A 13,403-nucleotide genomic window follows, 5' to 3' on the forward strand; every position below is an offset into this window, starting at 1 on the left:
CATTGCTGATGACCTAGTTATTCCATCAGGTGGCAATGAGGGCAAGTCTCATCTCATAGGTTCAGAGGGATGGCCGTGGGTTGTTGATTTTTGCTATTGGAATGGTGTAAGAACAAAGTGATGCAGCCTTTGTTTAGAAAGGTTGTTAGAAACTCTCAACTCTTTAGCTCAGTGGGCATAACAACTCTCTTTTGTGCTAGACGCCAGTAAAGAAGCCAGGTGATGGAAGAAAAGTAACGTTTTTGAGCCTGGCTCTGAAGAAACATCTGCTAGTAAGTGACCTTCATTTCATTCTTTTTATTTTATTTATTTTATTTTATTTTATTTTATTTTATTTATTTTATTTATTTATTTATTTTATTTTAATGATGGCTGTATCAGAGCAGATTGACATTCCGTGATTTCAGCCATCAATAATTGAAGATCAGTTAGGGCATACTATTTGGTTGATTGTTGTTGTTGTTGTTGTTGTTGTTGTTGAGTCATTTAGTTGTGTCCAACTCTTCGTGACCCCATGGACCAGAAAACGCCAGACTCTCCTGTCTTCCACTGCCTCCCACAGTTTGGTCAGACTCATGTTGGTAGCTTTGAGAACACTGTCCAACCATCTCGTCCTCTGTTGTCTCCTTCTCCTTGTGTACCTCAATCTTTCCCAACATCAGGGTCTTTTCCAGGGAGTCTTCTCTTCTCATGAGGTGGCCAAAGTATTGCAGCCTCAGCTTCAGGATCTGTCCTTCCAGTGAGCACTCAGGCATGATTTCCTTAAAAATGGATAGGTTTGATCTTTTTGCAGTCCATGGGACTCTCAAGAGTCTCCTCCAGCTCCATAATTCAAAAGCATCAATTCTTCGGCGATCAGCCTTCTTTATGCTCCAGCTCTCACTTCCATACATTACTACTGGGAAAACCATAGCTTTAACTATATGGACCTTTGTCGGCAAGGTGATGTCTCTGCTTTTTAAGATCCTGTCTAGGTTCATCATTGCTTTTCTACCAAGAAGCAGGCGTCTTCTAATGTTGTGACTGCTGTCACCATCTGCAGTGATCATGGAACCCAAGAAAGTAAAATCTCTCACTGCCTCCATTTCTTCCCCTTCTATTTGCCAGGAGGTGGTGGGACCAGTGGTCGTGATCTTATTTTTTTTATGTTGAGCTTCAGACCATATTTTGTGCTCCCCTCTTTCACCCTCATTAAAAGGTCTGCCTTGGATTCGTATCGAGATCATTCTATCATTTTTGAGGTTGCATCCCAGTACAGCTTTTGCCACTCTTTTGTTGACTATGAGGGCCACTCCATTTTTTTCCACGGGATTCCTGCCCACAGTAGTAGATATGATAGTCATCCGAACTGAATTCGCCCATTCCCGTCCATTTTAGTTCACTGATGCACAGGATGTCAATGTTTATTCTTGCCATCTCATTTTTGACCACATCCAGCTTACCAAGGTTCATGGTTCTTACATTCCAGGTTCCTATGCAATATTTTTCTTTATGGTTGATAGTTACTAGGCGTTAAATAGGTATAATGGGTCACCCAGGTAGACCAGGGGACACTAGGGCTGGGTGATATCTGTTTTTCAACAGCGTGAGCTTCACCAGCTAAACATCCCAATTTACCTATATATCACGATATCTGAAATAAGTATGGAGCTATGTAGAGTCATTGGCTTGCTTCAGTTTTTTCCTGCATCGTGATTTTTGCCGACACCTGCTCCTGTGATTCGCTACCCCCTCCTGCGAGAGCCAGGGGAGAGCTGAGATGGCAGAGTTAACAGGTGCTGCAGGAATCAAGAGCAGCTTTGGGTGGCTTTACGGTTTTCCCCCACCTTGTGATTTTTACATAGCATGCACACACATATGTGAAAATAAGTTTGCTGGCCCAATAATATAAAGTAAATAAGGTTTGACCATTTGCTTATTTTCCAAGGTATATTTCCAGAGCAATGCATGCGTGGAGGGTGATGCAAGATATATTTTTTAATCCACTCTGATAAAACTAAAATACTGATTTATTTATTTTCTATTTGGAAAAGACTTTCAAAGTTTCGGCTCATATCAGGCATGCTTGGGACATTAGGCTTATTTTTTGCAAACTGCTTTGGGAAAAGCAATGTGAAATCATTATCAGAATAAAACAAATTAGACCCAGAAGGAATGCTACCATCTTGCTGAAGGCCAGGATAGGGTTTGGATTTCAGAAGCGATTTTGTGCTCTGTGATCTGCCATTTTGTGTATGACCAGACCCTTGCCAATTAATGAATTTTTTGTTTGCTGCTTGTTCTGTCTTGTTACTAGGTAATAAAGAGGATGAGTTCAGGATGCCTTATCTCAGCCATCAGCAGCTTCCTGCTGGCATTCTTCCCATGGTCCCTGAGGTTGCACAGGCTGTAGGAGTTAATCAAGGACACCACACCAAAGAGTTCAACAGGGCAGCCCCCAATCCTGCCATGGCTACTGTGACAGCTATGATTGCTAGAGAGCTATTATACGGTGGCACTTCTCCTACCGCTGAGACCATTTTAAAAAACGCTCCTCAGGCCATGTGCCCCACGGACCTTTCACTAGACCTTCCGAACAGTTGGACTACCTTTCCGGTGTTCAGGGAATCCAGGTATATTGGTTGCAAGCACATAATTCAAGGTGTCTCTTCATAGGATTTGACTTGCTCAATAAAAACCTTGTTCACAAAACCACATGGGGCGGGTACCAATTCATGCATGTCAGCCTTTCGCCTAAGACAGAAGGTTTCCTATGTTTTCGGAGTTATTGTTGAAAATCAATATATTACATTTTTAAAAATGGAACGTTTCCCAGCTAGTATACAACTTGACGGCTGTTCCTATGTTTTTGTGTGTGTTGTCTTTTTAATTACTCAACAAAAACATAGCCCTGTCCATCAGACACTGCACTAAATAACTTCTGTTCATCTCTATATGGCTTGTGCCAGAGACTCTTCTCTTTGAAGAAGAAGGCTCATGCAGTTGAAGTGTATGTCTGAATTCTTCCTCAGAGGACACTTAGATTCAGCATACATTTTGACTTGTTTTCCATTCTTATTGTGTACCAATCTACATGATCAGGATAATTATGCAATTGACTTTTTCTGGACTAGGCTTTCCTGCAGGTGAGAGCTCTCTCCCAGTTTTAGAATGTTGCTGAGGAAGCAATGACATTGCATATAGGGAAGTGGCATACTCCTTGAGATGCTAATAAAAGCCCATTCGTGATTGTACCACTTTCCTACATGTAGAAGACCATTCTAACAAGTTACATTCACAAGAGTAGAGTGTGGGGAGAGTGATTTGGGGCTCCGGGGGGAATAGAAATCTCCCAGTTCCCAACAACAAAAAGTCAGGCAGACTAAAACCTCTAGCTTATATGAAAGTTTAGCCACCTCCATTCTCCAGCACATGCAAAACCTGAAAGATAGATGAGGTTTTTTTTCTTTTCTTTTCACTGTGGTTTGGAGTAGACAAAACAGGGATCTTTTTCTGCCTGGAAGTAACTCCTGCTTGTTACCATATCAATGTTGCAGTGCTAATGAGAGTTCTGGGGAGCGAATAAGAGCTTGCTTAGAGGGTTGGGGGACACCTGTTTGAAAATAATTCAAACTTCCTTTTTTCTTAGGTTGAATACAAAGATTTCCCCAAAAACAACAAGAACGAATTTGTGTCTCTTATAAATTGTTCCGCTCAGCCGCCACTGATCAGCCATGGAATTGGAAAAGATGTTGAATCTTGCCACGATATGGTAAGAGAACATGGAACTGATTTATATAAATGAATTGTGGACCAGTCATTAACTTCCTCCAATGTGATCACTTAAACATTCAGATGGGTGGGAGTCTAGATTAGGCATCTTCAGGTTTTTTCTCTTTGGGTCCAAGAGAAACCCATTGGAGTGGTGACAAATGTTGACTAATGGAGGACAGTTTGTCAAATGTGTAGGTATCTGTTGCTGCTCTACTTGAGGGAGCCAGTGTGAATTATGAACCAGCACACTTTCCCATTAAACAGCAGTATATCTTCACTGAGCCAGCTTTTTAAACTCTCGTGAGATGCACCATCCTAGTGGACTGACTGCTGAGATATCTTACGCTGTTGTGTCTTACAAAAGAGAAACCTACAGTGGTGCAAAGATTTTTGTCGTAGAAGCCTTGACTTCAGTCCTAGTTTCAGAGTTCTGAGTTGGCCAGAACTTTAGGCTACATACAGGGCATTCTTCCCATGCTGAGCCCTTGTTCTCACATATACATACCTAACCTGCCCAGTTTTGTCCATGAGAAATGATCTTCATTCTGTGCAGCTTGGAAATGGAAAATGGCAAGTGTGCTAATTGAGGCCACAGAAATCCTGTATGGAACTAATCCTTTTCATTTCTGTAACCATGGCCACCAACTTTAGCAGAGTATTGAGTGTTTTTAATACACATTGCCCAGTATTCTTCCAGCCATTTATCACAACAGGCATCCTTTATTTATTTATTATTTATTATTTATTAGCATTGATAAACCACCTAACATTTCAAAAATATCTCAAGTGGCATACAGTCTAAATAAGAAGAAGAAATCATTGAAACAAAAATGCAGCCTAAAACCAATAATACAAAAGCTTAATTCAGTGACTTCAGACACATAAAACACCCATGTTATATGCAGACATTTAATTCAATCTTTTCCTTCTCCAGGCTGCATTAAACATCTTAAAACTGCTGTCTGAGTTGGACCAACAAAGTACAGAGATGCCAAGAACAGGAAATGGACCAATGTCTGTGTGAGTGAAAATGATCTTTTCTAGCGTTTATCTCCTTTTTTACTAAACAAAAAACCCAGCCACAACATTCTAACCATTTCACAGAAATATCATGTATTTGTTTACATGGAGAGTTATAAAAATCAACCTAGTATCACATTGGCAGATGAGTGGGAGAGCAGGTTTATGCCCAGCCGTTGTCCATTTAGTGTCACAACTAGTCTAGTTTCGGTTTCTTCCAACAACATGTCCTGTCGTTCGTATTTCTTTGAGGTTTTGAATGTGTTGCTGTAAGCAGAACATCATTAACTGTACCCGTTCTCAGGACATGCTTTACAGAGTCGTCTTAAGCTAGTGAAGCACACTTCTCTTGCCAGCACTAGCTTAATTGCATTACTGGCAGTGCATTTAAAGTCAATGGATAAATGCGACAGCGGGAGTTTGCTATTTCAAAGGAAAGGTGCCTCTTGGCATGAGTTTGAAAGAGCCACAATTCTGGTTGAGAGATTCATAATCCCGAGCGTGGTTCCCTTTTGGGGAGAAAAAACCCTTTTCATATTTTTTTCCTAGATGCGTGAAGCAAGAAATGGAAAACGACCCTCTCCTGAAACCGGCTAGCTCAAACACTTTGGGACAAACACTGGACAGCACTGCCTAAAAAAGGCTTGACTGGACCCAAACCTTGAAAGCACCAGAGAAAATCAAATGCTTCCTAATTAATGTAACCTAACTGTTTTAGAGCGCTACAGTTGTCACAATCCACTGTAGTATCTAAATCATAACCGTTGCTTTTCAAACAGTGATAAAATTTTTAGTTTCATTACATTGTTTTGAATGACACTATAAATTTTTCATTTAAAAAAGAAAAAGAAAAGTTTCTTTAATTGTACCTAGAAATATAGCACAGTTTAGAAACTTTTGTTGTCTGATAACACTTACCTATGAACTAACTTGGGAAGATCATATCCATGTATATGTTTGGTCTTTTGTTTTTAATGAAATTGTAAAAAAATTTCACTGGAAACAACTGTGTGCCTGCCATTTGATTAAAACAAAGCTGGCTAGGCAAGTCTAGCCTAATTATTGAACGGTTGAATAAATGACACATTTTAGGAATTTTTAAACTTCATTTGATCATTTTGATTTCTAGAATATTTTGGAGGGGAGGGAAAACTTGAATGCAACAGAAGTTTAAATGGTCTCTAATCTTTGTTTTAAAAAAATTGTGTGTGTGTCTATATATAAAGGCACACAAACTCAGTACAGTACAGGATATGATCTCAATGTAGTGCATATAAAACTGCAGATTGATTTTCCTTGAGTGCTTTATACTGTTTAATTACATCTCCATGTAGGGCTGAAAAAAATTACCTATGTTTATATATAAACTGTGTTGCTTTTGATGTTGTGTTTATTGCACACAGTGGTGTGTGCAATAAAGTTTTTGCATATGGTCCAGGTAAAGCACGATAGCCTTGCAAGTTAAGTACTGCTTCAGTTCATTGTTTACGCTGGAATTTTTTCTCCCCATGGAATGTAAGTAAAACTTAGTGTTTGTCACCAATAAATGGTAAATACTAAAGTGGTGGGTTTCTTTGTTCCCCATGATAGAGATAGATAGATAGATAGATAGATAGATAGATAGATAGATAGATATTTGTTTCCTGTGCTAATATGGCTAAACCTATAAAAGTTGGTCAGAAATCTCTCAACACAAATTGACCAAAAACTGAGGATATTCAGAATAATACTTCATATGGCAATTTCCCTGGCAGTTTCCCCTAGTGCTCAACATACTTTACATACGTGTTCAGGAATCATTCCAACAATCCTGTAAGGTAGACCAGGGCTATTCTCCGTATATATGTGTGTTAAGCTCATCCATGGTGTTAACCGTTACATTAGTACACTTGTGCTTATAACCAGTATCACCTTCCCGGTCCATTGACTCCAGAATTTGCATGGAACTGTCTTGATGATTTTTTTCATAAAATTTATGTAACACTTGATTAAAAAAGAAAGAAAAAAGAACCCAAATCTTAAAGCAGTTGTAACAACTGTATATGGGAAATCCCTTCTTGCACAACATTATATGTATTTTTCACTGTTTCTTCATAGTTTTAGATTTAAGGTTTAGCTTCCAGTTAATGCTGGGAATCCATCTTTTGTAGCCTGACTGATTCACTAAGGCTAAGTTAAGTGCTCCTAATTCTGAGTTCCTTCACGGTATTATTTTTTCCATAGCTATGGGCATTTCCCTTTATCGGCAGGGTGTGCCTGAGTTGAGTGATGTACAGATAGTATCTTCATATACCCGATTTTACTGAATCTTCTTTTGCCTTAATGGGGCCTATACAAATATACTGAAATGAGTAGGGAAGGCAGCAACATTTGGTACGTTGAATCATCTCAAGGCTATTATGGAATGGCTTTTTGGATACTATTTTTGTTGTTTATGCTATTTCCCCAGAATCTTAATGGTCTTCTGCTTGGCCAAAGTGGATTTTCACATTAGTTTAGATAATCTGGGTGTGCTGTTTTCTTTTAATGTACTTTGTTCACACAATCCACTTCTTATGTACAGGTGTGGGTTGGGGAGAAGATAACCTTAATGGCCACATAAGAATACTCTTTCTGTTATTGCACAGTTGGTGTATAACCTGGCCAAGTTGTAAATAATATTCTGAGTTTGTATCTCTTCAGTTTCCATATCTTAACTGGTTTTCTGACACTTCCCACAGAGCAGCGAAACATCCCTGATGCCACCCATTATTAATGTTTTCCTTACATGTGACCTTTTAAAAAAATGTATTCAAATTAAGCTCCAGTGTTACATTGCAAGCTTTGTAACTCTCTCTGATTAGACCATCTGTGTGCATGTGGTCTGCATAAATGATATCTCTTGACTGGCCAATACCAAGAGATACCAAATATCTATTGACTGGCCGATACCTGTTTGTCTTGGGACATGTTCCTATCCTACATCAGGGGAGTGGGACCTGTTAACACTCCAGATATTGTAGGACTCAACAGCCCCAGCTCACTTGCGAATGATCAGCTTGCTTCATGTCGATTTGTCTCCAATGTCAGAATAGAGTTGGAAGGGACCACGAGGGTCACCCAGTGCTGCAGTACAGAAATCTTGCCCAATACGGGCCGCGAACGTACGACCCTAAGATTAAGAGTCTCATGCTCTACCAGTTGAGCTATCAGAGCAATTACATGTCTTGAATGGAGTTGGTTGTGTTGGAACACAAGATGAAAGGAGATGTGTTGTGGGAAGTTGGAAGAACAGATAAACAAGGTGGAAAATGCACAACTTTTATTTACATAGGCTTAGTTTCTTGAGCAAGGGTAGTAACATCCGACAAACACGTTCTGCCTGACTTGCTAGGAATGTGTAGCTGTTGTTAGAAATCCTGCATTAAATTCTACTTCCTAAAATAGTTGGCTGTATCCCTATTCCTTTCCATTCTCCTCTATAAAACAGCTGGAAAGTAGGTGACCCAAAAGTGTTATCATGGAGATTAATACAATACACAGTAATGCATACTTCAGATCCATTGTTACAGGCTGCCTGCAAGGCCGGCATCATTCAACTCAGATTATATCTGCAGTGATAGGGAGCTTAAAATGAGGTTTATCAAGTCGGTTTTCTGAAGAAAGATTCTGGTGTATACCTCAGAACACCCCCAAATAAGAATGGATGAAATATTGCGGAGGAGGGAAATCTCTCATTTTCCGTCAGTGCTTAAAATGTTTCTACCTGCTGTATCATTTGATCTTTCTGAATGCTGAATGTTGAAAGAGATTCCCCAGCAATTGTTTGATAGCCAAAGGCATAAATTCTCACAAAGAGAGCCCTTGCATGTACGTTACCTGTGCAAAACCAGAATATTCCAATGAATCTTGAATGCCAACTTTGATTTCATCTGTCCTTTTTGCCTGCATTTAGAATCGGAAATCTTGCTACTGAAGCTGTGATGCAAAAGGACAATACTTTTCATCCTTTTCACCTTCCAGCTGCTTAATGGTGATAGTTTATTTAGCTTTTTGTGGAATACATTTGTCCAGTCCCAGGAGTTTTTGAATAAGAACTTGAACATCCCAAGGAAGGAGACTGAGGAAGAGAGAGAAGGAAAAATTGCAGCTTTGTTTAAAAGCATCTCTGTAATATCGGGAGCACAAATAACAAGTCTCATTCCACTCTGACGATAGCACTTATTTCAGAAGTCCAACGTTGGTCAGGCCACAGGTTCCCTATCATGACTCGCTGGATGTTGCTCCTTTGCCACAGATGGCAATGGGGCCTATCACCATAGCATCACTAGGTAGGGCAATGATGTGGTAGGGTCCCCACAGGACCCACTAGAAGGGAGAAGGGCTTAGCATGTAGGTCTACTGCAGGGGGAAATAGTGTTTATGAGAACACTGAGTTACAGATAAACTATTACGTTCTCCAAACTTGCCATGAATTTGTGACATTTTGGTTGGGCACAGTAAAGGTATTGCCCAACTACGGATTTATTTGTTCTGTTCTTAGGAACCAGCGGAGCTACCTTTTAGCTTTTTATGTTGTATCCAACTATTTGTCTTTATATCTGCTTTGGCCTCCCTCCCACAACATGTTTGGAACATTGCAAAATAGAGCCCTTTGGGGCGCTGCTATGAAATACAGGGTGAGCCTTTTAAAAGAGGCCCCGTGGAACATGTTTGTTTACTCTGTATCCACGGGGCCTCTTTCAAAGGACTCACCCTGTACATAGTGTTGAACAACGTTTCTAGTGAGCAGAAAGGATTTAGCCAGTTATCACCCAATCCATAAATAGAAACCAAAGTGAGTGGTTAGTGAGTCGGATGTGAAAAGGGACTTTCCTAAACTTGGGCATTTTTCAACATGGAAAGAATTACTGCCAACAATAAACGTTTTCCACCAGAGTCGTCTTGTGTCTTAATTAGTAATGTTTCAGTGTGCATCCCCTCCACATGAAAACTCTCCATTTTGGCTCTGGAGGAGAAGGGAGAGGGAGAGGGTGAAAAAAGAATTGTGGGTGGAGTGGGGCTCTTTTCCCATCTCCCCTAGGAAACTCAACAAACTTGGAACTGGGTGTGGAGTGTACAGGTGAATAGAACACATCTGTGAACAGCCCTGAGGAAGGACCCATCCACCTGGAGCCTGCCCATAAAAAACAAGTCTAAAATGTGAGACTTGGGATATGTCTGCTGCTTCCAGGATCTTGGGAGACTTGTGAATGAACTGAGAGTATGTTTGGACCTTGGGTGAGAACTCAGGAGACTGAGAGGGATAGTGTGTCAGAAGGAAAATGAATTGATACGATAGTGTAACATTTTTATAGGTTACTGATGCTGGCCTTGGTCCAGCCAAAAGGCTACAGGATGGTCAATGGGGGCAAGGAAAGGGCTATGGCACTGAGGTCTGGCCTGAATCCTTGTTCATTAAACACCGCTTTAGCCTTTATTGGCTGCAGTAAACTCTCAATGCTGTCTTAATTTTTCCACCCCTACCCCTATTAAGCAGTCATGGGTCTGCCAGTTCCTGAATATAGTGACTTACTTTTTTAAAATGGCCACAAGGTACAGCATTCTGGGGATGCAGATCATGTGCTGATTCTGAAGCGTTTTGTGCATTGCTGATTTCACAAAATGGTCTGGCCTTAAGGGAGAAAGTAGGCCTTCCAGTTCTTGCCTAGAAAAAAGAAAAAATGCATGTTGAGGGAAAGGAAGCGGTGTCAACTTTCATGTGGAAGGGTGGTGAGCATTGCTCAGTTCTGCTGCTCAAAACAAATTCCTGGGTGCAGAATTCTTTCTCGATGTGTTTCTTTTGGTCCAGGCTCCAGTTTGTGGATCTCGGGATTTAAGTAAAAAGCAAGGTAGATCCTGCAAGGCTGAAGTTCTCAACTGGCCTGTATAGCTCAGCGGTACATGCATGTAGAAGGTCCTGTCCAGTCATTGGCATCTCTAGTTCAAGAATCAAGTAGCAAGCAGTAGAAAACGCCTCTGTCTGGCCATTAAAGGTCACTTCCAGAGCAGACAACGATACTGAACTAAGAGGGGCCAGCAGTCTGACTTGGATATATGGCAGTTTCTTATTTGGGAACCAGATCATTGATATTACTGGTAATTGTGGGTGGGTAAGATTCTGCTTTGCTTTGCTCTCTTGTGTAATCTAGCTGTTTCTTGGATACCAAGCCATGGGGCCCACCCTTAGCTAGAAACATTGTGATTTTTCATCCTCGCAGATGAACCACTGTCCCCATTAACAATGTTCCAGGTTAACACTTTGCAGCAACCACTTCAGACAGGCTAAGAACATTATTAATTGCAGAAATGCATGAACCACTGAACCAGAGTGGAGTCGCTGTAGCAAAGTCTAAATGTGGACCTGCTGATTCTGTTCTATATAAGGTGAGTTCAAGGTATCGTTACGGCTCGACGAACCCTGCCATTAATCTGTGAACAGTATATTCCCCAGCAAGTATTAGGCAGCTAAGGGATGAGTCAGTAATCCATGGGAACAATTCAAATTAAGTAAGTGGACATCTCCCCATTCCTTCTTTCTCTGTCTCAGGCGCCACACTGAATATTATTAAAATGTGGGAAGATGGTAATCACTCTTCTCCAGCTATGTAGTTATAGAACAGGGGTGGGGAAGCTGTTTCAAACCAAGGGATGCATCTTTTCTCATGGGTATCATGCCAAAAATAGTGGGCAGAGACCAGAGGCAAAGGTGGGTTGTGCAATGGAGGTGACTATTTGTATGGTAGGCTGTATTCCAGCCACACAAAATCCAAAGGTGAACACACACACACACACACGCCTGGAAGGCTGCATTCAACCCCCCAGGCCTACTGTTTGCCACTCCTGTTATAGATAGATAGATAGATATACTAAATTTTCAAAGTTGACGATAGGAGGAGAATTTTTTGCTAGGGAATTTCAGTCCAGGATAGAGTTCACCTCACTTCATGCCAGAGTTCTGGTCTGGGGAGAGAAGAAGCCCATCCTCTGATGGCATCATGTTCTGATGATGCCCTGCTTGTCTACCAGAGGTGGTATTTTATGTACGTTAAAGACTGGAATGTCCAAGAATGGAAGCTTACAGCAAGTCTACATTTCCTTCTATTTGTTGTTCAGTCGTTCAGTCGTGTCCGACTCTTCATGACCCCATGGACCAGAGCACGCCAGGCATGCCTATCCTTCACTGCCTCCTGCAGTTTGGCCAAACTCATGTTAGTAGCTTCGAGAACACTGTCCAACCATCTCATCCTCTGTCGTCCCCTTCTCCTTGTGCCCAGTGGCGGAGTAAGGCTCCGCGGTACCCGGGGCGGCAAAGGAAACGCCCCGGGGGGGGGCGTGACATCACATTGTGACGTCATGACGCTCCGCCCCCAGGGCGTTTCCGGGGGTGCCGGCGCCGCTTCTGCAGCCCTCTTTTAAGCCGAAGAGCTCGCTTTTAAGCTCTCCGGCTCAAAAGGAGGCTGTGGAAGCGGCGATCCGATGACAGAGTGCGCCTGCGCGTGCAGGCGCACTCCGTCGTCGGGCCGTGCGCTGCCGCTCCCAGGGTGACGGAGGGAGCGGCAGCGCGTGGGAATGGTGGGAGGGGCTGCCTCTTGCCCCCCCACGTGCCGCTGTTCGCTCCGTTGTCCCAGGAGCAGCAGCACCGCACACACCGTGCGCTGCTGCTCCGGGGGGACGGAGCCAGCGGCAGCGCGTGGGGCTGACAAGCGCCGGCCCCTCCTTCCACTCCCCACGCTGCCGGTCACCCGGGAGCAGCAGCGCTGCACGGACGGGGTGCTCCCTCGGCCGTGCGCTGTTGCTCCTGGGGTGACAGAGGGAGCGGCAGCGCTTGGGAATGGCGGGAGGGGCTGCCGCTTGTCACCCCCATGCGCCGCCGCTCGCTCCGGTCGCCCCGGGAACAACAGCACACGGCCGAGGGAGCACCCATCCGTGCAGCGCTGCTGCTCCCGGGGTGACCGGCGTTGCCTGGGGAGTGGCGGGAGGGGCGCCGCTTGTCGCCCCCACCCGCCGCTTGTCGCCCACCCGCCGCTTGTGGCCCCTGTCGCCCGGGGGCGTACCGCCCCACCGCACCCCCTAGCGACGCCCCTGCTTGTGCCCTCCATCTTTCCCAACATCAGGGTCTTTTCCAGGGAGTCTTCTCTTCTCATGAGGTGGCCAAAGTACTGGAGCCTCAACTTCAGGATCTGTCCTTCTAGTGAGCACTCATTGAGAAATGAGTGGCTCTGAATCCATTCTGAACTTTTCAGTGTACAGTACTGTTGAAATGAATGGGTGGCCTTTAACTAACCATATCATCAGTGGAAGGCTTCAAACTTCTTTGTCCCCCCCCCCGGGTGTGACATGCCGTCTCCAAAAAGGGTTGGGGGAACCCTTACAACAGATTAAGGGGGTGCACTGGGGGGAGGAGGAGAGGGCCAGAATGTTCTGTTGTTCAGCTAAGTTTACTAAGAGTAGGTGCACGCCTTGTGCCAGGGATCAAGCTGGTGTGTGTGTGTGTCTTTGGAGTAGGAATCTGGTGAGTGTCAATCAGTCAACCAATCATTTTATTGTACGCCACCTTTCCAAAGTCAAAACCATGCTCAAGGTGGTTTTGCACCACATACGGTATATAA

At 43.1% G+C, this 13,403-nt stretch overlaps 2 protein-coding genes across 2 annotated transcripts in view; one reads left to right on the plus strand and one right to left on the minus strand.

The window, feature by feature from the left end:
• STAU1 (staufen double-stranded RNA binding protein 1) overlaps window positions 1-6,334 on the plus strand; it is a 47,450-nt gene extending 41,116 nt beyond the window's left edge. The window contains 7 exon segments of the mRNA XM_033153512.1: window positions 201-237; window positions 240-272; window positions 2,297-2,527; window positions 2,530-2,612; window positions 3,629-3,751; window positions 4,688-4,773; window positions 5,323-6,334. Of these exon segments, the coding sequence (XP_033009403.1) occupies window positions 201-237; window positions 240-272; window positions 2,297-2,527; window positions 2,530-2,612; window positions 3,629-3,751; window positions 4,688-4,773; window positions 5,323-5,410 (681 nt within the window). The 3' untranslated portion in view covers window positions 5,411-6,334.
• A 2,109-nt stretch (window positions 6,335-8,443) lies between these two features.
• Window positions 8,444-13,403, minus strand: part of LOC117048981 (retinol dehydrogenase 10-like) — a 12,533-nt gene continuing 7,573 nt past the window's right edge. The window contains exons 4-5 of the mRNA XM_033153514.1: window positions 10,328-10,459; window positions 8,444-8,872 (exon numbers count right to left, since the gene is read on the minus strand). Of these exons, the coding sequence (XP_033009405.1) occupies window positions 8,794-8,872; window positions 10,328-10,459 (211 nt within the window). The 3' untranslated portion in view covers window positions 8,444-8,793. The remainder of the gene's footprint in view (window positions 8,873-10,327; window positions 10,460-13,403) is intronic.

This window comes from Lacerta agilis, chromosome 6, assembly GCF_009819535.1.
Source record: "Lacerta agilis isolate rLacAgi1 chromosome 6, rLacAgi1.pri, whole genome shotgun sequence".
Classification (NCBI taxonomy): domain Eukaryota; kingdom Metazoa; phylum Chordata; class Lepidosauria; order Squamata; family Lacertidae; genus Lacerta; species Lacerta agilis.